The sequence below is a fragment of the Dunckerocampus dactyliophorus genome, chromosome 13 (assembly GCF_027744805.1).
Source record: "Dunckerocampus dactyliophorus isolate RoL2022-P2 chromosome 13, RoL_Ddac_1.1, whole genome shotgun sequence".
Lineage (NCBI taxonomy): Eukaryota > Metazoa > Chordata > Actinopteri > Syngnathiformes > Syngnathidae > Dunckerocampus > Dunckerocampus dactyliophorus.
Genome location: NC_072831.1, coordinates 15,427,909 through 15,455,857, shown reverse-complemented (window position 1 = coordinate 15,455,857; position 27,949 = coordinate 15,427,909). Strand labels below are relative to the sequence as shown.

The 27,949-nt window shown below is 41.5% G+C and overlaps 1 protein-coding gene across 5 annotated transcripts in view; it reads right to left on the bottom strand.

The window, feature by feature from the left end:
• Positions 1-27,949, bottom strand: part of arid1b (AT rich interactive domain 1B (SWI1-like)) — a 263,934-nt gene that overhangs the window by 211,110 nt on the left and 24,875 nt on the right. For all 5 annotated transcript variants that reach the window (XR_008573456.1, XR_008573455.1, XR_008573454.1 and 2 more), the window contains exon 2: positions 11,676-11,879. Coding sequence is in view for 1 of the 5 variants with exons in the window: in XM_054796793.1 (XP_054652768.1) it covers positions 11,676-11,879 (204 nt within the window). In the remaining 4 variants the exon portion in view is untranslated. The remainder of the gene's footprint in view (positions 1-11,675; positions 11,880-27,949) is intronic.

The window sequence follows — 27,949 nt, the reverse complement described above, 5'->3', positions numbered from 1 at the left end:
GTATCAGATACTGGCACACAAGCCCAGAGCTCCCTCTCGCGGCTGTCATTGTGACAAAAAACATATATAAGTCGCTCCGGAGTACAAGTCGCAGGACCAGCCAAACCATGACAAAAAAAGTGTGACTTATAGTCTAGAAAATATATGTATTACACAGTCTAGGGTCAATAATACAGGAGTGAAGCATTAATAGAAGTAACACCAATAGTTCCATAGATAGGTTGGAAACTAAGTGTACACATGTACTTGGTTAAAAGACTGTATTGGAAAATATAATTGTTAAAGGGGATTTACTATGCTTTTCCTCTTTTCTGACCTATACATTTTGTTACAATGTTGTATTCTCATGTTAAACAATGCCAACGCGTAAGATAATGAGTTTTGCGCATTTGGAAGTGAGCCCTGAAAGCATTTTTGGACAGCTCTGCACACCGCGTTCCACTGAAATCAATGCAACCCAGACTTTCTTATATATGCCCGGCACCCGCACTCTGCTTTGCTCTGTTGACGGTGTTAGCACGTCGAGCAATGGCCCCCAGGAAATGTTTGTTGGGGTGTGCCTAAAGAGGCAAGCATCAGGCAGAAGTGGTTGGAGTTGCTGATTCCTGGCCAGCAAGAGAAAAATATGCTCATCTGTCAACGGCATTTCACACGGGACTGTTTTGTGAACATGGGCCAATACGAAGCTGGACTACCCGCCAAACTGTTGCTGAAGTCCGACGCCTTTCCAAACGTTACTTGATCGTGTTGAAGAGTCAGAAGAGGAAGCTGTATGTAACAATTTATCAGTCTGCTAACTCTGTTATTTTGTAATCGAACAAAACGGGTTCAGCAGCTGTCCGGAAGTCCTCGGAATGGCTTGGCAGTGTGACCAATCACAGCACAGTGGACTCAGCAGGAGGCGTACCTGGAGGAGGGTGGGAGGCAGGAAACACTGCAGGAAGAGCTGCAGAGTCTAGAAGGTCTAGAAAGCTTGCTGTGCGTGTTATCGTGTGTAGCTGCTCTATTGGAGTCTGGAACTCAATACAAAGGTCCGAAAATTTGTATAATAGGTCCCCAAGACTTCTCTGTGTACTATAGAACCACCAAAACAATGGGTTTTTATGTGTAAAATGGACTTATTAAGCATTTATGAGTTATTTTACAGGAGAGGCCTGCCGTATAATTACAGTAATGTAATAGCAGGGTTACGCATCAAGATTTAGTCCGGAATTATGAGAGTGCATCACTAGCAGATGAGGTATCACTCAATAATAAAAATAGTTCGTCTTAATTTTGTTGTGATTGTCCTGAAAAGCTGTGTCTCTATTGAGACATCCATGTGGAAATTTACCTCGCAAATGATAATGGGCCTTTGTGTGTTTTTAGGCTTATAACTGCCTTCTCTCAGAATACATGACTAATTAAGAGGTCTCTATGGGCCTGCTACACTTGCAGATTACAGTTTACAAAAACATTTCTCAGGGAGCCAGTTCTGTGCTTTCATGGAAGAATGCATTTACACTTGTAGTCCAATACTCTGGGCCGGACCAAAAACTAAAACAATTATACTTCAGTGCGGTCTGGTTTGTGTTCACACAGCTGCTCACCTTATCTGACACTTTCACAACTGAACACTTTGTTTATTATTGGAAGTACTTGTACTTTGCAGGGGTGTACAATCGCACTGCTTCACACTGACAGCAGTTTCTAATATTTTGACCCTCTCCTGTAGCAACCAAAATATTAGAAACATCTCTCAATAAATGGATAGATGATGATAGATGTTATTTATCCGTGTTGGTTGTAAAAAGAGAAGAAAGAAGCTGGCTCCCAGCCCCACCCTTTGCTCCCATACTGTAAATGCACCCATTACTGAATTATCATTTTTTGCTACCTTGTCATCATTTAAATAAGAAAATCCAATATTTTGAAACATCTGGTCTCAAAAAAGTAATACCACACCTTAACAGGATGCACATTTTGTTCTTCGATTGCAGCAATGCTGAACAATGGCACTTCTATTGATTTGAACAATAACGATTGCTCAGTTCTATTCATGTTCCAGTGACAATATGAAATGTTAATAATAATACAATATATATAATTTACTGTGACATACTGAACAGTAAGACAACAATTCTTGTTCCGCATGACAACGGAAGCAAAAGGATGCAAAGTAAAAGCGGATGTGCTGGGTGCTGCCTACCTGCCAGTGAAAACAGAAATGTTTGGCCACCACCTACTCCAGTGAATAAGGAACAACACTAGTGATTGTTTCGGCATGACTTTTTGACATGTTCACCTTGATTCATTCACGCATACACCCACACACTCCTTCCATCTTCATTTCCAAGGATATTTTTTCTCTTTCTCCCACTCCCCCAGCCCTCCCCTCATTTCACATCAAACACTAATGTTTCCTTCAAATTCCTTTCCCTCTACGTCTGCCAACTTTGACATCTCAGGAAATTATGCTCGAAATTGGCCTTTTTTTTGTTTTCAGATTCATTCCACTTCCCAAACCGACGCTTCTCTCCTATTGCCTGCCAATCCCACTTCCACTATAGGTTTGTCATTAGGCATTTTGCTACTAAAATATGATGTTGCGAGTAAATTTTCCAACTGTTCACGAATGTGCGGCCAGATGAACGTACGTGTTCTGAACTGAGTTGACCGGGGACGTCCCTTATTATGGTGAGAATGAAAAACAGTCTGTAAAATGTGTAGTCAACTGACTACAGCTTGTCACTAACAACCACGCTTGACTCGCACTGAAGTTCGACTATTCCACCATCTTTTTATACACATTTTTCCTGGCTCCACTATCTCTCTGGCGGGAGCTAGCTAGCTAGCTAGCTAGCTAGCTACAGTTATCTGCCTCGTCTCTGGTCCACGGACTCCAAATGTGACTCTTTTTTGTTTGTTTTTTTTAACCACAGTGCATTCTGTGCTTAAAGCAAAGAAAGCAATGCGGTTTGCTTGTTTTTGTCCCACAGGGAAACTACGATGGCAGTCATGTTCATGGGGTACATGCTAACTTACTTTTTTAACATGTCATTTAACAACCTTGCTCTCTTGTCACCATTATAATAACGTGTTGTCTTCAAAACACTGCAGTAGTTGTGTGTCTAAGTTGTTCAACGTGAACACGTTGTGTGTCCGGCTTTAACATAGTGACGCTATCATAGGATCGTAACAGGTAGCTTGTGAACTATCAGTAGCTCACCAAAGAATATTTGCTCCATCTCTTAGTATTTATTAGAACTGTTCAATTCAGGCATGGCTGTATCTAATGACAAACGAGCACAAAATAGCATAAAGACAATGAGCACACTGTTTAAGTGGAGATGTGCTTTGTAAATAAAGTCTAACTGGCATTCACATAAAACACAAATAGCTCACTTCTCATCTCCTCTCCTTTCTTTTTGTCCAAGTAGTTTTTAATAGTGCCGGGAGTTGGATACACCCGCACTATCATAAACCCTGACACTCAATTTATGATGTTTTATACTAAGCAGGACAGATTTTTATAACAAAGATATTTAAATTGTTATCTTATTCTGTTAATTTAAACAAAATTACTCCAAAACAGGCATCAAATTAAATGAATGTTCGTGTCAAGGAGTACATTTGTTTCACACAATTTAAAGGGGGAAAAAAAAGTTGGCCTGTCAACAAGGTGTTCGTTATTTATTTTTCCAGAAGTTGGCAGCCTTACCAGTTCATTTGATTTGCCGATATTAATTTATTATTATTGAACACTTTTTGTGGCTGACAAACTCGCTCCACACTTCAGCCCAGTAGCTGACAGTAATGCGCAAATGAGGTAGTTTGCCAACCCACACTAACTCCTAAAGAGGAGGACAGGAGACAAACACCGAGGAAGAAGGAAAGAGGGCAGTATAGGAGTTATAATGTATATGATTCCACCAGTGAGGCCTTCCAGAAGTCATTTATGATTTGAGTATTTATCAGTATAATCAGTAATACAGTGAAAATGAGAGCAAGTCGGTTTTTACATTTTCTGCTTGCTCTCCTAAAATTTTACGTTCGGGCAACTGTCCTCCTAGTAAAAAAATAAAAAAAAAAAGTTTGTCTGGAGCCCACGATGCTCACAGCACCAGCTCTGCAGGCTTATTAGCTAGAGGCTAAGGGGCAGCATTTTTCCTGAGCCATCATCACTAAGATCAATGTCTATGCTTGCCTCTCATTACAGGATTAAGCCAAAGAACCCAGGAGAGGTGTATCGAAATGTTAGCGAGAGTCTGTCAGAGCATGCGTGTGAGTGCATGCACAATCATGTGGATGTGCACCAGTATACTTCCTGCGCAAACATGTATGGCATTTTCAGACCTCCAGAGATAGAACTGCAGGGCCTGGAGAGGTAAGGCTGATTTCAATCTGGCGTCAACCGTAGCCTGTGGGCGACACACACTCAAGACTGTTCACATGTATACCGACAGCCCAAATAGAAAGATTTTTTTTTACAGTGGAAAATCAAAAATGGATTGCCTCTAATGAAAGAAAACAAAATGTTGGTGAAAAACATATTTAAAACGACACAAAACTCCAGCATGTTGACATTCAAAGCAATAAAACTTTAGTGTCGCGCTTCTACTGACCAGCGTTTCCATGCATGTCGATACTTGTTAAGACAGACCAGGGTTTCCCCTAGGATTTTTTTGAAGCTGTGGTGGTGGGCTGCATGGGAGGGCAGACTGCCGCTGCTGTGTCATGCCACTGCTGCGTCATGCCACTGCTGCGTCAGCAATTTTTTTAAATGACAAGCCCTGGGTTTTAATCTCCGTTAGGCATCTCTGTGTTGAGTTTGCATGTTCTCCCCGTGCGTGCGTGGGTTTTCTCCTGAGACTCCTCCATAGATATGAATGTTAGCGTGAATGGTTGTTTGTCTATATGTGCCGTGCGATTGGCTGGCGACCAGTCCAGGGTGGACCCCGCCTCTCGCCCGAAGTCAGCTGGGATAGGCTCAAGCATACCCCCGCAATAAGCGGCACAGAGGAATGGATGGACAAATCGCAATTTCTTTATGACTTATTTATTTACTTACTTTACTAACTTATGTAACTTTTTTCAACAACTAGCAGAACATGAAGCCAGAAGATTGCAAAACTGTTAATTGAATGGTCGGACATATGCGTGTTCGAAATAAATTAAACCAACAACCAATGGTAAAGTTGCTGACAGCACTGCCGACAATTAAATGGCACTTTCTTTACAAAGCACATTCCCACTCAGTGTGCTCATTTGTCATTTAGTACAGGTGTCATGTTTGAATAGAACACTTAGAAAACACTAAGGGGTGAAGCAACTATTCTAACTACTCAACATCAGCTGGGGAGCTTCCTATTGGAGACCCCTGTGATAATGTCAGTATCTAAAGCTGTACACACTTCGACAACTAGTGCTTTGAAGACAAGCCATAAGTATTATAAATGATAACAAGAGAGCAAGATGGTGAAGTGACACTTTAAAAAAGCAAGTTGCGATGATGATCGATGATTGGTGTATCCCCTGAACGTAATAGCCACTTGTAGCTCCGAGCTAGCTAGATGCCACCAGCCAGGCATGTAAACAAAGACGCCAGAAAGTGGAATCAGATTGAAACGTGAGCGATCACACGTGTAAAATTGTCATCGGTGCACCCCTAAGTTGAGGTGCAAGAGGTGCATCTGCCACGCAAAACACATTCACATTTAAGTTAGGACACAGTGAGACCTTGGGTACAACAGCAGTGTTTGTTTTTGATGCAGCTTAAGCAAAATAAAAATATATATAAAATTTAGAAGTTAGATTGCATGTCGGCGTGAATGGTGATTGCAATTCTAGCCCTAATTGATAAAGGACTTATGATGGCAACAGTTGGACCCTGGAACAAATTTCTATTCCTATGCAAACAATTACAAAAATAAAACAACAACCATATCAGAGAATGATCAGCATCCCAGAATGTATTTTTTTTTTTAGGGTTTTCAACATGAACATGACTATTCCATCACAAGATCTTTGCAATGACACACTCCCAAAAGGTGTACTATAACACATACGATAGGAGTTTCATTTTATAAAAGCAAATTAATGTACATTTTATGTATATTTTATTCATGTATATTTTAAATCATACTTTGAGTTATAATTTGCAAAAAATCCACACACTTTATTAGATCAAAAAGACAAATAAAGTCCCAATTTATACTGTAACCTCCACTGCATGTTGTGTACTTTTTTATAAAAAAAAGTAAGGTTTAATTTTTGCTGGTTTTCATTATAATGAAAAGCAGCGGACCTCTTGTTCATCCGCTAACACACACACACACACGCACACGCACACCACTCACCAGGCAATTCACAGAGGTAGACGCATCTCTGTGACATGTTGCCTGGCAACCTCCCAGCATGTTTGGCTGTGACAAGCAGGGGTCTCAGCCCTGAGGCGCAATGCATCACGGGGGATTGTGTGTGCCGTGTCTTACATCACCCACAAGCCTCGTTGATGGAGCCGCAGTCATGACAGCGAGGTTGATCCTGAGCAACGTTGCTATGACACCATTTGTAATTCTACTTGCTGCATCTCTCCATTTGTAATTAAGTCACGTTAGCCATCTATATTAAGCACACTGCATTTTTTTGTAGACCTTTCCGCTTCTGTCAGATGTGACCTCTGACCGTGTTTCTGTAGGTGAGGTTCATTACTCTCATCTGAGCGCGTGGAATTAAACCTCCTCCGAACTCATTACTGTGAGCTAGATTCTTGCTGCTGCAGATAGGCGATGCGGTGGTGGTGCTGCTGCTTTTAAAGCCAGTACCAGATAATTAGAAACTTTAGAAGCACAGTTCCCATGGCTATAGCCAGAGTGAACAACTAATTCTATTTGAACTAATTACGTTCCATAGCGCTATGCTGTGATTGCTATGCTGATGCACAGCCTCCCCTATGTAATACGCCTAAGGGTCTCAACACTAAATAGTACCAAGGATGTATTCTTTCCTGTGGGAGTGACTGCAAGGTCTGACATAAAGTCTCAATGCATGCATCTCTCTCAGCATCCACCGTGTCTCAGTTAAACCTGTCTGCAGCCTCCAGAAAGTTTGTTCAGGGAGTGTGATTACATCAAATAGTAGTAGTACAGTAGATCCCCGATATGTGCGAGGTTTATGATCCGAGACCATCTGCGAATAGCAAATAAACACGATTAATTGAGCCTAATAAAGCCTGGGTTATGCTGCTGTGTCTAAGGGCATTTTAATTTTAAAGTGTACATATACCACGAATGAATGACAATGAGCTAATGGTGATGATGAGACATGCACGACATAGTGCGAGCTGACACTTTACACTTTAAAAACTAGCTGTTACAGTGCTTCTGATTTACTGCCTTCATTCATTCATTCATTTGTCAGATTGTCCATAGCTGCGAATGAGAGTGTGACTGCTTGCTTGTCTATATGTGGCCTGTGATTGGCTGGCCACTAGTCCAGGTGTACGGTGCCTTTTGCCCCCTTCAGCGTAACCCCATGGCCGTAGAGAGGACAAGTGGCATACAGGATGGATGGAACATAAACATCTACGCACAACACCCATGCCAAAATTAAACCCATATTTTCCTTATTTATATGAAGGAGGTCGTCTGGAAAGTAATAAGATAATATAAAATATAATATAATAACAAATATTTTTTTCGAAATCCACAAATTTGCGGGGTCGTAAATGTTGAATCGTGAATTTTCAGCTTCTGCCACCAAGGATCTGGCTCAGTTTTTACACTGGGTGCACCCAAAACAATGCTCCCATCTATGGGTTTGGCACCCGCACTGGAGAGTTCCAGCAGCTGTCACAAACAGAACTCACTCAGGCTACATGAGGACCACTACACAACCAATGTGATGACATCATAATAATACTACCAATTAATTCATACCTGTAACGATTGTGACACCTATTGTGGCAGCTGTTACAGTCCTCCGCTGGAGACAAACTACATTAGAACTTTGCAAAGTTGTTGTGCATCACTATGACACTTCCACTGTACATTTATCTCAGTATAAGATAATGATCTGTAGGGTAATGGTCAATTAAGAGTCGTACCTCTGTGATTGTTTAGTAAGCTATTAATTAAATTGGTCCACTTACTGCAACTCTGCCGGCACTTCCATTGACTTTATATAAATCAGTTTTATTACAGAAACATGTCCAAGTACGTGTTCATTAACAAAATGCAACATCAAAGATCCCAGTGTATCGTGAACTATACACAGTATAATCAACAGTGGAATACAAGCCATGGAAAGGAAAGAACAAACATTCATTACAAAACTACGCTTTGTACAATAAATAAAGCTGGAATTCATAAACGGTTAGTCATTATTTAGTTTGGCATTTTAAATGGACACAAAATATAGTTAAGGGATTGTAAGCAGTGGGTTCCTCCATCGTCCTAGAAGGCGGCAATATGCAAACATACTGAACACATTATAGCCCGCCTCTTCCTGCTTTGACTACGTAAACTCCGCCCGGCATGACACACGTACACTCACTAGTTGAGTTTGTTGTCAGCTAATAATAGCAATGTGGCAAATTGAGGTTCTCATTGAATGTATAACCTAACTTAAGCACACAATGACTCAACATTTTCAGACTGCTTTTTGTGTGTGTGCATTAGCGCAGGGAATCTGAGGGTACCTTACTATACGATACGATTTGCAATACATGACTCCTCTGATGGCTCAATATTTCGATACGGTGATAGGGTGAAACAAAACAAAAAATAATTTTAGAGTTTATATTTTGCAGCCTTCAGCTGGGGTAGGCTCCAGCTTACCTGTGACTTTAATAAAGACAAGCAGTATAGAAAATGGATGGATATTTTGCAGCATATTTTAACCAGAATACAACCAGCAATGGTTGAAAAACAACAAGAGTGTTTTAGTGCATCGTAACTGTAAAACAGGATTTTATTTTAGGTGTCAAACAGTGACACTATTTTAAACTCACAATATCTCATGTCTCTCAAGTAGATCAAATCTAAAGAGAAGCTTAGCAAAAATAAATATTTAGTTGAGTATACACCTGCAGTAGTGGTGATGGAATCACCGGAAAGAGACAAAGGTTGAGCAGCACGACAACATTGACAATAAACAATAATAAATGTAACGTAAACACACGTCTCTTGATTGAATACAAAACATTTAGCAATCGAATCGAAAAATCAACATTTATCTAACTAGGCACAGTTTTCTTTGCGAGCGTGGTGACTAACGAGGTGGCAGTGCATATCCGTCACGCCGCCCTTGCGTCGTACTTTCATGGAACACTTCTTACATCCTGCAAGTCCAGCATTGTCTCATCCACACTATAAAAGCCAAAGCGAGTCCACAACTACTCTGGCGCTTCTCTCCGTTTAACTTCACCTGGGGTGGCATTTGCTTGTTTTTGCTTCTTCTGCTTTCTTTTCTCCTTCTGTGACTTCACCCCAATTTCCTGCCACTGTTGCGAGGAGCTCCTCCAGATGACATGTAAAATGGTGACTGACTAAGTCTGACTGATTGGAAGACCTTTATGAAAAAAATATACCAGGCAAGAGCGTATCGATAATCCATTGTTGGGCTAAATATCGCGATAGGTCGATATATCAGTGTTTTGTCACAACCCTAGTGTGCATGTGCAACAAACATGTACGTGTATAGGAGACAGCGGTGAGTGACAGAACAATAGTAATGAAGGCCACTTATTCGATTCGGGACTGACTAAATTTGAGGACAATTTTTATGCAGTTTAGTTTGTAATTATGAAAAATATAGACTTATTTTTGTACAATCTGTTCCACTATTGGTAACATATGCTAGCCTGTGGAGGTGTATTGGTATTGGTATCAAAAAATGTAATTTGGAGCGACTTACAACAGTCCCTTTAAGCCATTTTATTTTGTGAATGTATTTTTTGCGACTGAAATTAGTTTTCAGACAATGTAGTTTATTGCAGACCAGGTTGCACCAACTCTACCTCGGAAAATGTCTCTGCTTCTGGGGAAAAAAAAAGTTTGTAATATAATACGCAAGGATAGTGTTAACTGATATTTATACTGAGTGCGCGTATGCAATGTTTTTTTTTTTAACACAATGCATGAATATATGTCTGTTCGCTTCTGTTCTCCTCTTGGTTTATCTGCGACTGTCTCACTGTGATCTTGCTATATTTAGAAGCTCACTCGCCCCAGTGTGAGGTATCCAAGTCCAATGGAACAGACAAAGCTGTGACAGTAAATAGCAGGCAGTGACAGCATAGGACACGGCGCCCCTCTCTCTCTCTCTCTCTCTCTCTCTCTCTCTCGCTTGCACATGAGCACACACACACACACACACACACACACACACAGCACCCACTACTAATAAAAAAGCTTGACTTGTCATCCTTTAAATGTGCTACTAACCTACTATAGCCCACAATCTAACGGCAATAACACACACACACGTGCCTTTAAATGTTCATTTACATCCTTCTTTTCCAAACGAGATTTATTTACGACCCAATAAAGCAAGCAGAAGCACTATTGTCTCCAACGTACATCTGTTGTGTTGCAGACAATGTTATGGTGGTTACATGTGATACCGCAATGTTCTGCACTAATTAAAGTACTGAAATACACACACAAACTCAGCAACTCGTAGAAAAAGCAACCAGTATGAAACATGCACGTAGGCATTCAACATCAGGCGCTCTATTGAACAAATACTGTGTGAAAGACAAATGCACACACTCTGCTCACCCCATCAACTCATCTCCTCCTGTGGGAGTCTGAGGGAAAGTGAATGATGAGCAGGAGTGACATCAGTACATGTCCGCCTGTAAAATACACTTGGTAATTTAGACCTCATCTTAAATTGAACCTGCAAAGCCCTCAGGGGAAAAACATATCCTCTTTTTCTGATGACAGGTGTGTATGTAACGTTTCAGCATTTTTTTCCACGAACAATAAAAAATGGTTTCATAAAACCACAACGACCACAAACGGACTGTTATTAGACAGCTCGAGCACCTGTAGAGGAAATCCGTCTTTTCACAGCCATCATTGTATGTTGTGCATTTGAACGTAAACGGTTTCAGCTGGATTGTACTGTCCATGTCCGAATGACTACGGATGTGTGCATGTAACAATAGCCTCCAAAGATCACAATGTGATCAAAGCATTGCATTGCCACAGGTCAAAGGTCCCCTATGATACAAAATTGACTTTTTAATGAGAGTAAAACAGTAATATGTGTCCCTAGAGCCTTATGAGATCCAAACGTGAGAATAAAACAAATCATCTCCCTCACTTGTTTGTCCCACTTTTGAAAGGAGAGGTGTTTGGGGTTTTCATGGTGTCATGAAAGTGATACCACTTCATGAAGCACAGCTTTGTAAAAAAAACAAAAACATGTATCTGTTAATTAGCTACAGACCTGTTTTCATTGGTTATTTAGCCACACAGTTACAGTACGCTGTATGCAGGAGAACATTGGCAATTTTGTTAAACAAAACTGGCAAACTGATCATAAAACGGTCTTGTCATCAGACACTGACGATATATATATCTGGGAAACATGGCAGGAAGTAATTGTCCATTGTAACGCTGATTATTATGCTGGGTACATATCCATAAACACACACACAAAGCATCTTTGGTTTGTGGACGTACCTGCTGCTGAGGATACTGCATGCTGCCCATGCCTATCTGACTTCTTCCCTGCATGCTCATTGGATAACGCTGTGAAGGAGGTGGAGTGTATGGCTGGCTTGGAGGGTAAGGCCCGCCCCCTGGATGCTGTGGGCCTGAGTACGGATTGTTGGCCATGCCATACAGCTGTGAACGCTTCATTGCCATGAAATCCATGGAGGACACCTATGGAGGAGAAGTTGTATTTGATTATTAGCATCACGCATGACATGTAGTGATTATATTGGATTGTATGACATAAATTCAACAATCATCTACCATGCAGCAGCCTTTGACACAAGTCCATGAAGTGCACACCCTCTAAACCACAGCAACAATTGATTTATGTTATAATTACATGCTGATTGGAGGCCTTAAATGGATGTCTGCAGGTCATGAATGAACTACAAATGGAATTACTTAGCAAAGATATTTATTGCATTGCTACAGGGAGCTATCTTAGCTGGAGGAAAGCCAAAATAAAATGATTCAATTATAACACGTCTTTATTATAATGCCCGAAAAGGTTTTAAAGGTTGTAAAATGGCTTTAAAGCAAGAAGAAACAATAGCAATAAAAACTTTATAGCCTTTTTCCCCACAACTGCAGACCAACAAGGCCAATAATCACTTGACAGCATTGTCACCTCACTTGTTGTTGCTTACAGCAAAGCAGGACAAAATGCTCATTGTTGAATTGGAGCTTGTGCTCTTATGAATTACAAAATAAGGGACTGGATTCAAATGACAATGGAATTCAAATCCCTGGAGGGCGTTCGGCAGTCAAAGTAGCAGCTTTCCAAAGAGCACTCGGGACCAAAAAAAAGAACAGGTGTCAATTTATTTCACAGTGAGTATTTCAATGCCTTTTTAAAGGAGATTTTGAGGGGGGGTCTTAGTGAGACACTGGAAAATTCAGGATCAGTCTAGGCTAATCCGTCACCTGTAGATACGTGTTTGTGTGTCGGCCAGCCAGATAATGTCGACTTCCACTGTGCTACCTTTCTCCTCTCCGGCTTTCACCCTTTTGTCTCTGTCGTGTAGGATCATGTGTGATTTATGACATTTTGTTCCTACTGTTCCCTACACACACTTTCACTTCTCTCTCATTCTCTCTCAGCTCCACTGAACATAGTGCATACACACACCTCCACCACCGCGCCGCTGCCAACTCCCTCCTCCCCAGCTCAATATCACCTCATCGAGTGTGGAGGAGAAATTGCCGCTGCCTCATATTGCCAGGTTCATATCAAGAAGACATGTCAGGGGATGGGGGCACTTTATTCAGCAGGTTACAGGCAGCGGCCTGCCTTTTAAAGTGGTTTTGTCTACCGAGGCATGTTTGGAGTAGTTTGGGCTATTTCACAGTGTGAAAAGAAAAGTGTGTGTGAAAGGGTGTTTGTGTAGTGAGAGAGACGGTGAAGGAAAGCCAGAGAGGAAGTGAGGAGAGAGCTCGGGGGGGGGGGGCTCAAAGTTGTTGAGCAGCATTGAGGTGTTTGCGGCCTCATGTGAGAAAGGCTTATCTTGGAAAGGTCAACATCGACAGAATTTCTAACAGAGAAAAAAAGTGGACAGACTCTTTTTGCTAGACACTTGGGTACTTAACTACTTTACGCAGCGTTTCCCATACCTGCATTTATTTGTGGCCGCCCGACACAGACAAATGTGGACAGCCACAAATAGATTTTGCGCTACCTGTCCGTCCTCACTGATAACGCATGATCTGTCTTTGTAGCTTATTGTTCCGTACAGCATGGCGGTATGCATCGTAACCCCGCTTCTTAACAAACCTCATACACACCTGGTGTGCCAAAGAAGAAGAAGAAGAATAAGAACAAGAAGAAGAAGAAGAAGGAGGAGGAATGCTTGTTGCCACTTAGCAACTTTGCCGCTATATTTGGCAAGTAATAAATACTCTTTCAAAAAAGCGACTCGTGAATAACAGGAATAACTGGCTTGTGGTGGCCAAGCGTTCATAGCGACATCGCTTTTTGACCCTTTGATGTCGGCTCTTCCTATCATTGTGAAGCAGAATTCACCAAGCCCAAGCGTCGGGTCGTTCACCCACTAATAGGCAACGTGAGCTGGGATTAGACCGTCGTAAAACAGGTTCGATTTACCCTACTGACAATGTGTTGTTGCAATAGTAACCCTGCTCTTTTTTTTGTCTTATTGGAGATTTTTGTAGAGTCTGATATGAAAACACGAATCTTTCGCTTCTCAACAAGCAGCAGATGCTGCTGTGGTCTCCTCCCCCATCTCAATGGACCGACAAGCGGCTCTGTCTGTTTTGTGATATTACAAAAACATCAAAAAGCGAAATAGGAATATGTATATTGAAACATTTTTTGCGTTTCATGATTTTTACTCACTTTTTGTCTCACGTCATTCCTCTTTCCTAATGTGTCCATTACGATTACATGCACATGCGTCATGGCCAATTATGCAAATCAGATGATGGCATACCAACCCACCACCACAAATAGATTGCAGTCCTGTGGGAAACACTGTTATGCTATTGTATTAATTTATTATTTATTGATATTAAATTAAAACGTCAACACATGTCCATGTCAGTCAAAGTACATCTGGGAGACGTGTCTAAAATGATGACTATAGACATTTTGCGGCTTCACTCGATCACAGTTTTTCAAAATATATTAATTAATAAATCATCGCCTATTATTAGACAAAAAATATGCATGTTTAAGCAAATCTGAGCATTGGGGGGCAAAGTAAAGAGCTCAAAACCCCTCATGGCTTGAGACATCACGGCAACATATCGCACAAGAGCTCAACATATTCCATGAAACATGCTTCACTCTTTGCAACACTTATTCAAAAAGATGGAGCCGTGTCAACAATGACGTTAGCTCATGCATGTTAAAAAACGAGGGCCATCTGCCGCGCAAATCACCTTCACATTTCACCTGTCATGCGTCATTAAAGTTAAGAGTTTTAAAGGAGTGTTTCACGTTTTCAGCCTTTTAATAGTATGTTATGTTATTGTTACACTTGTATGATCATTAGTGCTTCTTAAAACATTGCATTTGTGCTCAATAAAGATTTTATGATGGCCGGTCTGTGCATTTTAACACAGGAAAAAGCCACTTGAGAGTAAAGCACGTTAGAGTCTAGCCACTTTGCATGCATTCTCTAACAGTTAGAGAACGCATGAAGCGATGAGCCGTTATGGAAAATAACCAGTTAAAACAGGACGGAGAAAAACTTAACATGAAGATCCAATTTGAAGCTTAAGGCCCCAAAGGAAGAAATTCACACAAAAAAAACAACAGACGTAAAAGAAACTCAATCCATGACATGACTAGATGAAGCAGAATTAGAGAATTGAATTTCAAAATGGTATGGTATGGTAGATATGAGTGTCACGAGACGAGACGGTACACGAGATTGGGTCGAAAGACAGGACCTTGGCATTACTTTCAAGAAAAGTACAATGAAAAAATAAAAAAATATGACAATATATTGAAATCATTATTTTTTTTGCTGATATCAATATCGTATTAGTACGCCCCGAATCAATATTTGTAGCAAGTGTCATAGTGTAAACAGATAATATTTACTCTGGGCAGTACTTGTGGTATGCAAATTCATACAATGACAGCATATATGCCAGACTATATGAACAGTTGTAAGGATGCTGCGACTTTATTAAATGAGTAAATTATTGCATTCATGTTTCATGTACCCACAATACACAAGCCCATAAGCCATACTGGCACTCACCACCCCAACACACCATCCAGTTCACCAGCTACATCTCAAGAGCTCCCCCACTTGTAAGAACCACTGAGCCAACTCAAGTAAATCCCCTCACAGAGCTGCCAAGTGTATATAGTGTAGACACACGCGCACACACGCGCACACACACACACACACACACACACGTGCAAAAATGTGCACTGCAACACTTAAAACTGCACTGGAATCAGAAAATAACTTCTGAGTTTTGGGAATGGAGAAGTGGATGCTCGATTAAACGCAAATACGCATGCACACCCGCACACACACACACACACACACACACACATACACACCGGTGAGGATTTGTCAAATAAAGTGGCTGCAGTAAAATTACACAGTGCCAGCAGACACATCCGTCCATCTTCCACATGTGACATTATCAACACAGGCAGTTAACTCTCCTCCTCCCCAAACAGAGCCTCATATCTGCCCTCATGACAAGTTTCACTAAATGAGATTTCAGCCCACTGAAGGCTTCCTTGAGATATGCCCGCCGATTCCCTCAAAGCACAAGAAACAACATTTCTTGACAAATTGAAACATTCCTTTTTCCGCTCCTTAGAGAAATGAGTGTACTTAGGGGGGGAATATGAATATGACATGAACAAAATCATGTTTGCGCCTGGGGGGACAGCAGGTAAAAAATAAAAAAACAACAATTGTGTTTTCCCGTTTGGTTCATCTGGGCATGTCATCAATGGAAGGTGAGAAGTGGGAGAATTAGGAATGTAACTGTTAAATTTAAAATTCAATTTATGAAGTCCTCTCTCACTCTTATGCATTGCATTTTCACTTTCAGGAGCTTTTTTTTTATTTGCTTGGCAAAACAAAGCCATTACACAGAACACAGTGAAACCAGCTTAATGGCTTTTCTGAGTTCATTCAACAAACTTTTTATTATAGAAAACAGTCCGTATCGCTTTTATATGGCGAGCTGTATTAGCAAAGACAGAATGCTCCACACAAAAGGCTCGGAAATGTGGATTAGGAGACACATGCTGTGATGAAATGAGACATAAAAACAACATTGGATTGCAATTTAATTTATTATTATAAAGACAGAGGCCCACACACAATGGCAACATGTTTACCTCACTACTGCCATTCTATATACAGTAAGACCATTTATATATACTGTATTTCTGGCTTACAGTAGATACCAGAGATGCTTGATATTGGCCTTCTTACCAATATACCAATATTGTCCAGCACTTCATTACCACTGCCAATATCAACCAATAACTATTCTCAAAGTAATGCTGTGTAATGAACATATTATGCTTCTTTTACTGTGATGCCACTGGATGCATTTCACAAATAAACACGCTTGTGCAAAATAAGATAAATACTGCAATGTGCGTATACATTTTATGTCAACAAAATAGTCATTCAAAAAATCATAATAGTCAACTAAGTAGTCAACTAAAATAATAATACAGTAATAAATAATCCTCCTACTATCAACAGCAATGATACAATTTGTAAAATGTCGATGTGGCACAAACATCCGTATAAGAACAACGCCAAGTGCAAAGTACTAATACAGTCAGTGAAATTAGTAGCTGGTTGTAGCTGGGTAGTTGTTTTTTTTTCCACTTCTTATTATTTTGCTGCACAAGACTGCATGTGACCCCGAATGATTCTTCCTGATGTGTGATATTAGATTAGAAGTATTGAAGGAAGACCCTTTACGCCCTCCTCGCACAGCCAGTGCTTTACAGTCCTTGCAAACTGCATATTTACAAGCCAAATACAAAACTAATTCCTGACCGCAGAATTACTAAGACAGCAAGCTTTGCTGCTCTGGAGCACGGTGCAGATGGATGAGATCTCACTCTACCGATATCAATATCGGGAGAAAGAATGATGCAGGTATGATCCGCTATTTAATTTTTACGCCAATATCGTCCGGTAATCACTTGATAACATCGTTACCACAGATATTGCTGTCTTGTCAAAATGCAGTAAAAAAAAAATATGTGGAAATAAAGCACCCTTAAGGTGTAGCTATTTCGTCAATAATGCAATAAAAATAAGAAAACTATACCGTGTCATGAGACGAGATAATACACGAGATTGGGTCTACGAAAACGAGACGAGATGAGATTTTAACATTACTTTTTTAAAAAGTACAATGAAAAAATATATGACAATAAATTGCAATCTACTAATTTAATTTCTACTATGTTGTAGTATGCTAGCAGCCCTACCTCCACCCATTGCGACAAAGAGACTGTATGACAAAAGGGTTCACTTCATTCAGGCCGTTGTTGTATGGAACAAACAAGGTGCTGAAACCAATGCACAGAGGGAATTCTCTTCCTGCCAGTTTGGAGGCGAGAGAGACGAAGAAAACAGACACGCATGCAGGCTGGTAAAATAATCCAGTTCACTTTCATTTACTGCGTGATTCATTCATTTATTTATTATCGTCCCAGGCCTAGCGCCCACAAGACATCGTTTTTCTGAACGAGATCCTGTGAGACGAGATCTCGTGACACCCCTACTCCATACTAATAGAAAGAAGTGATCAAAAAAATGACACGTCCTTTCCCAAGGGCTGCCTTCATTGAATTCATTGAGTTCAGTCTGCGTACAAATGCTGGTCTTCATCAATGTTCCCGCTAATTTGTCAAGTGTCTGAGCGTACACACAAACTACCCGAGCAACGCCCACTGTGCGCCCTTTCAGCTGTGCGCACTTGTGAAAAATGAAAATAAATACAATCTCAACCAAAAAAAACAAGCAACATTTAGTTCCCTTAACTCCTCTGCACCAGTAGCTATACGCTAACCTGCAAAACAGCGGCATGTACTACATAATGCGCAGTTAATGAATTGATTGGCTGCGTAAGTAAATACGTACCAACAGGGTCTCATCATTGGCTGGACAGCGTTCGTCATTGTGTTGTTACCGCTTGTTGTCGCCTGTCACTCACGGAGTTGCGTTGCACAATAGCACAGAATCAATTGGTATGTGTTTATTTTATTTGCAGTTCAGGTTGGATTTAATTTCGTTGCACTGCAAGAATTTGCTGTGCGCTGAGAACACAAGATCCGTGTGCTATTGCGCACGCATGCAGCTTAGACGGGTCGCTGGTCTTCATGTAACCTTCATAATGTTCTTTATGGTCTACAAGCTGCTTTATTGAGCAACAGCTACCTCAGAAATGGTTTAATACTCAAAGGAGCTATTATGTTTCTTTTTAGTATCAGTTAAACACTGCGTGGAACAAGCATGTTTTTCCTCATGGAAAGTTCCTTAAAAAACATTTCAGGTTCAGCGTTGAGTATATTTTTTTTTAAGCTCTATGTACTGCTTTGGCGCACATTTTAAAATAGCTTTGAATGTCACCTTAACGAAAGCATCAAACCAGAGGCCCTGGATGCATCTCATTTGTTTTCTTCCAGCAACTACTGCCCGCTTTTATTCCTGTGTAATGAAACCTTTTAGCTGTGTGAATTTGCGAGTAGAAACAAATAAGGATAATTATTGTCTATGGATCTTCTTTATACTCAGTGCAGTGTGTGTCTCTTTCTGGAGAATCAACATGCTGCAGTCAGAGCCCGTCGGTCTGCTGGGACAATCACTCTTGTCTTTTATGTTATTTATTTATACCATGCAGCAAAGCACTCACCAATTCCTATTACACAGCGGGGCCCAACAATGCCTGCGCCTGCAGAACAAAGCTATGCATTTGAGGCTTGAAACCCTTTGCGTTCGGGCCTACTGTTTTAGAAAACGGAGAAAAATAGAAACAAGGGAAAGAGAAACGATGGGGGAGGGAGAAAAGGAGACTGCAGCAGTGGGCGACTACAGATCGAGTTCCATATTAATGTGTGCAAATTCCCCCGCTCCTGCTGACTAAGATTAGAAAAATTAATTTCATGGATGCAGAGACAATACTGATGTCATCAAGCAGAGAGGAGAGCAGCAGCGTATTAACTCTTCCCTGCCCAGCCTCTACTAAGAAGAGCTTACTCTTCAGTCGCAGTCGCGGGGTTACCATGTTAAAAACAAAAGATATCGAGTGAGCGAGCCTCAATCTTGCGGTCAAATACCTTGGCTGTATGCACAACGGCGTTCCAAGATGAACGGATTCAGTGAATTATGCTTTGCATCACAATCTCATCCTGCATCTCAACATGCATGCCTTGTTAGGAAAAAGTCCTGAAACAAATGACAGTGAAAAGAGGAGCTCCAGTCCACAGGCAGCTGGCTGGAGCCAAATTGTCCCTCCTAAGCTCAACATGCCTGCATGGCAGAGACATCTGGACACGAAGACAGCCTAGCAAAAAGGAGGATGAAATAATCCGAGGAAAGAGCAGGAGACGGCAGGTGGAGACCTCCAGATAAACAGTGCATGTTTGGCAATGAGATGATGAGAATGAAAGAAAGACAGAGAGAGAGAAGTCAGATAAGTGGCTGCCGTAATGCAGACAACCAGTGTGCTTTTGTGTTTGGCGCAATGCACATAATTGCTCTCTCTGCTGTGTCGCTCTCGTCGATGGTGAGAGGTGTGCCCTCTGCGTTTGACACCAATATTTACACCACAGACACACACGTGTGCACAAACCACTCCCAGCCTCCTCCCACGAGGCTGAGGAAAAGTTGCAGATCGAACGGTTCGTCACGGCCATCACAAAGACGTCATTAGGAGAAGGGAGGAGGAGAGTGGAGGAGAAACAGGGAGGGAGGAGAGAAGCTGCTTCATCTGTCTCAAGTGAGATTGGGGTCGAAGGGTCACCATAGCCCTTTTCCTTTGCTGAATGAGAGCTGGAGAAGTGGCAGGGACAAAAATAGGAGAACGGAAAAGGAAAGAAAAAAAACTCAATGACAAAACGAGATCTGTCTGACACGCTTGTGACATCCCAATAGAAAATGAAAACAAACAAAACACAAACGGTGCAGAGGAAACGTGTGGGAGAGCAAAGACCTCAAATTTGCCAGTCAAATCTATTTCAAAGACGCAGGTTTATAAGACTGAATGGATTGTGCTTTTAAAAGCTTGTCAGATGCTCCATATTGTTGTTTTGAAATCATCTTTACCACAGATCTGCAGTATCTTCTATCAAAAGCCTGAAGACGGCCTGGCACTACTTTCACTAATAACAAGACTGCATGGTGCCTTTTACTGATGTGAACCACTGAGTGACCTGATACATTTCTCATCATCCATGTTTTCCGCCTGCAACAACACTGGGACCCATTTCATTTAGTGGCCATGGTGGAACGACTGGAATGTGCTCCTCGGCCCCCAGAACCCCATGGAGTCTGGCTCTTATGAAACCAAATGAAACAGAAGGGGAAAGAAGAGGAAAAAACGATGGACCCCAGACACAAATGTGTTTGTAAGGTTGTTGTTTTTTTAAATGTAATGTAACTTTCCTACAGCAGTGCCTCCAGGTCCAATTTAAATGACAGATGCTGGGGGTGAGGTGGTTGGTTACACCACATTTGACTGCAATGTCCTCTGTGACCATAGCATAACAAAGACAACTGGAATGGTACTCTGTAGTACACAAACATCTGCCCAGGCAGAACCGTACTAAACATGTTCATGTGACTGGTGCTGGACAATAAGTGTTACACTCCAGTCCTGTAGGTGGCAGTAATGTACATTTCACAAATGGTACCAAATACCAGAGACTTTTTTTTTCAATGTTTCTGGTGCATATCTGGTGGCATTGTATGTTTTTCCATTTACTCTCTCACCGTGAGACAATTAACCCATTTTACCTTTTAATTGAAGTTATCTAAGTAAGGATGAAATGTTTTTCTTTAATTTTCTCAAGCTGGTGTGCCTTGCCTGAAGTCTTCAGGCACCTCCCAAGGATGGCCCACCTCACAGTTGGAAACTGAAATTCCTTGGCGCCTGAATTGATTCGGTATAGGAATAATATCCGTCCATCTTCTATGGGACTATTTTTGAAATGCAAATTACTATGAAAAGATATGTCTTAAAGGGATAGTTCAGATTTTGACATGAAGTTGTATGACATCCCCATCAGCGGCGTAGTGACTTTTCCCCCACTTCATCCCATGAGCCGAGTTCTAGTCAGTTTTCGTTGTGGAGGAAAGTAGTTCTGGCTAGTTGCTAAGTTCCTTTAAGGCAAGCATTTTCCTTCTTACAACAATAAGCATTCAAAAGAGTAATACATTTGCATCACAAGAATCCCAGCAAATGTTTTTGGTCAACAATATTCCCACTCAAAAGCACATTATGCTGAGTGTTGTCAAAGTCTTCTAATAACAAATCCCAAACAAGAAAATATGAGTAAATTCCACAAGCTTATGCTTAAAAACACATACAGTATGTAAAAAAAAACCTACCAAAAAATGATATATATATATAGGTGAGTAAGGCCCATCTGGCCCAAAGACAGTACGCATGCTGTTTGAGTAAATGGGCTGCCCTTTTGCTTCCCCAAGTCTCCTGCAGTCAAAGCTGAATTACTGCTATTAAATATGCAGGTTAGATGTCCCTCCTATTCCAGGGAATCACCGTCTTTGCTAATGGAATTGTATTAGAGGGGAAGTGTGTTTCTACAGGTTGAATAATTTTGAGCCAAGTCCTGTATTGCCAAGTGTGTTTATGAATTAGCCATGGTTATTCATGATATTGTGCTCAGAGTAGGGTGAAAATACATAAGTGAATACTAAGTGAGCAGACCAACACAAATGATGCTAAAGGGTCCTGAGGGGGCTCTCTCTGCCATCCATTAGTCTTGCCTGTAAGGCAAAGCTTAACGAGCTCCTGAGGCTGGCCATTGGCGGAGAGGGAGCATGGTGAATTATGAATGTGTTATCTAAGCCCACAACACAATAGGGTGCCCCCATCTATGCTATTAAGCCTTTGATTTTCTTTAGCACACCTAAAATACAGGTAAAGGATTTCAATGAAAATGTCTTTCATCAAATAATCAATAAATCCCAAATGCACTGCTCCGATAAACAACAAATTTATCAAACTAGGTCACACACATGGTGTAGTTAAAGAGGCTCCCCACTAAAAACAAGGATTTACATTCAGGCAGTTTGTTTTGGAGCATTGCCCAGTCCTCCAGGGTGGAACCATCCATATTTCTCCTGCGGGTGATCTATCACTTTAGCAAAAACACACAAGCACACACACACACACACACAAATAAATAGATATCCTGACCTTCCTACCTCAGGCGGATATTAGATACTCATTAAAAGTCACCCGAAACAATTTCAACGCAATTGATTCATTATCGAACCTGGCATGACACGCGAGGCCCTCACGTCTAATAACCCAGCGGGAAATGTTCAAAGTTTATTAGAAAAAACTTTCTGTATATACTTCTGTTATACACAGTATACTTTCCATAAGTAAGAATTACAGTTTAACCAAGCAGTACAGTTCAGTTCGATAGCGTTTACATTGTTGAAGGTCGGCCTGTCACCATAACAACTGGACAATAATTGCCGTACAAATTATTGTCTATAATCAGTGTTATTGACAACATTTTTGAGACCATTTTTTCATGAATCATATGGCATAATAATGAGAGTACGTCGTATCAAAAGCAATAAACGTTAATTTCTCAAGCGTATTTAACATTGTAATTGAAATGTCAAGAGCTTTTAAATCAATTAAACAAACATCATAAATTAAGCAAACAAAACAAAGACTAAAAAAACCTCAATGAAAAGAAAATTGACTCTTTTCGCAAATTCGCAAAGAAAAAACAAAAAACACACACACACGCATGCAGTGTATTGTTGGTGGAGTAAAATGCAATGTTTCTGATGTCCTTCAACACCATCTTTCACTCGGTTATACAGTTCAGGAATTAATGTTTGCGGCATGCACATGTACGTTCTTCCAGGCAATTCGTACATTTATGACATTTGCCGAAATGTTGGCCTTTCAACCGTATTGAAAGCGAGCAACGCTGTCTGTGAGCGCGCACCATTTTGCGCTGTTTCGTTTAGATTTACTTTGATGACCAAACGCCTCAGTAAGCGTTGACCGGTCGGGACGAAGGCTCTGCTGCACCTCCACACTGAGGCTGTGGCATTCGGCTTAGAAACCATCGCATCTCATGTGATAAAAAGAGACGAGGAAAACAAACATTCATACACGCAAATGTCACTTTATCAAGACCGGCGCTTTTTTTCATCGTTCGATTAATCGATTACCGTGACAGGCCTAGTTGAAGGCGTACCGAAACAACACATTCAGACCTCTACACATCTAACACATCCTACTATCGTATATAGTGGTGAGGTATCAAAAGGGTGCAGCTAGACGCACTGCAGTATGCGACTGGTTGGCAGAGAATGGAGACTTCCTTTGGACAGTGTGTATTAGGACAGAGAAGATTCAAAGCTATTATGTCAGCATGTAGAACAGCTTGTTTGGTGTTCCACTTCGTTTTGAAGTCAATGGAGGCAATATCTCTGAACCTAAACGCATTCATTCTGATTGACACCAGCACCACCCAACCTTATTTCCTCACACAGATGTACACATGGAGGCCACTGGAGCAGCTGTAGCAGACATGGCCTTCATTTTCTCCTGTAATGAATGGGAGCTTCCACTCGCCCACCCCGCTGTGAAGATTTCCCCACTCAAAAAAGCGCTCCTCCGCCTCGATAGCAAGGTCCTGGAAATAAACTTCAATCCCCCCTGCCACGGCTGCCCCTCCAGGTCACCCTTTGGGAGGCCCCAGGCCCTGTGAGCCTGAGCCAGGCCTTCCATCTCCTCAACCCTGACTGGGAATCAATCAAAGAGAGGTGGGTAGAGCGGAGTCGATCAGTGAGAGGCTCCAGGCCTGTGGGGGCCCTGATGCATGGTCTGAGCGCGCCCACATAGATTTGAATCACACTGAACGTCACCATTCACCCCCCTTTTATTACCAAGCCCCTGCAGGGCAGCTATGTATAAAGATAAGTGGTTATGCTAGCCCATATGAAAAACATGTGTCTAAGGAAATTGAATCGGATCGAACGATTCAAGCAGTACTTGATTATGCTCATAATTACCTTCTATGTCATGTACTCCTCCTTTATAGTTTACAATATCCATCTGTGCATATAAAATTGCAAAAATGTGCTGTTACTCGAGGCAGAATTTAAAGCAATGTACCCACACATTGGTTTTCAAGATGACCAGCAACATTTTCAAGTTAATACGTCATACGGGTCAATACTAGCTAACACTTTTCAACTTACAGTTGCTAGTTTTGTCTCTCGGCAATAAGTCAATAATGGGGTCTGAAAAGTCGCTAAATCTTGCAACAAAGTCAATCGGAAGCACTTGGTTGCACAACTGCTCAAAGCGCAAATGCAAATGTGACTGGCTGGTCGCGTCACATGGGGCGCTGCGCTGGCTAGAAGCAGGGAAGCACTGTGCCTTAATGTTGCCCAGAAGATAAGGTGACAACAGACATGCATGCACGTAACTTCTACCCCGTTTGCCTTCACAAGGCAGGGGGAGAAGAAATGATTTTTCAGGATAGCTTTACACTTTCCAGCATATTTGACCTTTATTCTCATTTTCCATATGTTTTCCGTGACATTCATTTTCCTGGTTTTCCAGGACACATGGGAAACCTGGGAACTACAGTATGCGGTAGAAATAAGTGGAATTGAACAATCATTGACCTTTTATGTTCTGGTTTTTATTAAACATAGATATATTTATAGGATGTACAATACATATTTCCCAAGAGTGGCAACATATCTCGGCTGCGGCCAAACACTGATTTAACCATGTGACTAACATGGTGGAGAGAATATCTTGTCCATTCCATATACCTATGACGACCAGCGCCGATGTCTGCTCCAGGTTACACACTCCAAGTGAAAGAGAAGTGTTTTTAAAACTACATTATAGCAACATTTGTAGTGTTTTTCTTCTCTGCATAAGGCTGCCAGATGCAGGCAAGAGTTTTGTTTAGTATTTTATAGGGATGATTCAAATTTTTTATCAAATTAATCACAGTTTTCCACTGAATTAATCATGATTAATCACCAGTTTCAAATGTGTGTGAAATATGCAAATTTTTACTGTATTTTATGAATAAAAATATAAATGACAGGCCACACGTATGCGTTAATCACACCAAAAATTTTAACGTAATTAATCAAATATACAAGTTACCGGCGCACTATTTCTGACAGGCCTAGTATTTTCATGTGTGTTGTACTCACATTTGCAGTTGTTTGCCTTATTGTGATGATTGCTGCCCCAGTAACACACTTAAAATCAAACATTTAATCGATACGTCGTTCACCTTTTGTTTTTTTCTTTAAACGGTATGGAATAATCTCTCTGAATGTTCTGAACTCCAGTTTGATCATTATTCGTCTTCAGACAGCTTCAGGCGCGTGCAGTGAGGTCCAAAGCTGATGAGTCACCGACTCCATCCATCCATTTTCCTCCGCTTATCCGGGTCCGGGTCGGAGGGGCAGCAGTCTCAGTAGGGAAGCCCAGACTTCCCGGTCTTTGGCCACCAGTTTCCACCGGAAGGACACCAAAGCATTCCCAGGTCAGCTGTGAGATACTGTATAATCCTTTCCTTTGCCTTCCTGCTAAACTCTCCCTTCACCACGACAGTCCAGTACAGCGACCAAATGACTGCAGATGCTGCACATCACGCTCCAACGTCCCCTCACTTGTGAACAAGACCCCGACATACTTGAACCCCTCCGCTTGGAGCAAGACCTCACTCCCAGCCCGGAGGCTGAACCCTTTTCCTTTTGCACCCTTTTCTCACTGAGTACTATGGCCTCGGATTTGGAGGTGCTGAGTCTCATCCCAGAAGCTCCACACTCAAACCGCAAACCGCCCCAATAAACGCTGAAGGGCACACCTTGATGAGGCCATCAGGACGACATCGTCTGCAAACAGCAGAGACATGGAGGTTTGAACTAAAGCCTGTATTTGCTGAAAATATTGGTGAGATTACAAAGCGTACGGACTGGGGGGCATTCATACCCATAGAACAATAAGTTACATCGGAGAACATACACCTCATGAAGTCTACCAATCAGTGTGAGTACAAAACTCCTATGAATGAGCCCTTGCATCATTTAAAGTATTGTGTGTGTGTTTGTGATCAGTGTGCGCCATCTGTTTCCAGATGTTGTGTAGAGCACAGCCAGACGCTTGGCAGGCCATCTGACAGGGCTGTGTTCCTTATTGATAGAGGGATCACAGAGGCAGAAGAGTCAGCCATGCTCAGCTCGACCACAATATTGTCCTGTCTGCTGTTATTCATCTCAGTCAGCCAGAGGAGAATGTGGGCTTGGGAGCCAAGTTTAGAGCTGTCAGAAGCCGGCCAAATAGGAGTTGAACGGCTTTCAAACATTTGAAACGCGGCACGAGGATGTTTGATTTGTCATACACATGCAGCCATATTCCTGCAGCACAGCTAAATAATTCCTTGGTATTTTGATTTGGACAGGGATTTTAAAAGACAAGTCAATGATGCTGAAACTGCCCTGCACAGCCTGGTAAACATGCAGCAAGGGCCAACATGTTGGCTGAGTGCTTGGACTGGTTCCTCCAGTGTTGTGGTACGTAAACATCTCTATCGCTAGAACCACTGCATGTTTATGTGTCAAATCATTGAAATAAGATTATTAGGTGTTTATATGCTGTCTTGGCATTATTGAAACCATTTAAGTTTAATACCTTGAGCTAACAGCGTAAACTCAACATGATCTAAGTGACTTTTCAGCTATTTCCATATGTAGACAGCTTACTGTGTTGAGAAACTATCTCCCTGACCCCCCACCCCGTGCCATCTTTCTTTCCAGGCTCCTGCCAGGATTATGGAGCAGAGCCGACGTTTATGGAGGGCAGACCCTTCTCCTGGGGCTTTGATCCAGCAAGTTCAATAGTTTATAGTTTTTGCAGAGGTCAACCAACAGGGGCCATGTGGGCAGCAGCATGTGTAAGTGGAAGCACATTGAGCTGCTAATGCTAAGCAGTACCTCAGTGCAGAAGCCGGTGTCGTCCGGGTTTGACAGCTTTCAGCGCTCATGGGATGCATTTACCAGCAAAGGCTATGGTACATGTGAAAAAATTATGCACCCTAGTAATTTTTCACATGGCTGTAAATGACATTTGTGTCGCCATCCATGGATCATACACATCATACACATTTTGTGTATGATCCATGGATCATACACAAAATGCTTTGGATGCTCGCATACATGTTATACAGATGTCGTCAGAGTTTTCTAAACATTAAACAAGTGGTGCGGTCAATGACTTAATGGTACTTAAACAAATGCCTGTGAAAAGATGTTTCACGTGATGATCCATTTTCTATACTGCTTCTCCTCATTAGGGTCGCAGGGGCATGCTGGAGCCTATCCCAGCTGACTTCGGGCGACAGGCAGGGTACACCCTGGACTGGTCGCCAGCCAATCGCAGGGCACATATAGACAAACAACCATTCACACTCACATTCATACCTATGGACAATTTAGAGTGACCAGTTAACCTAA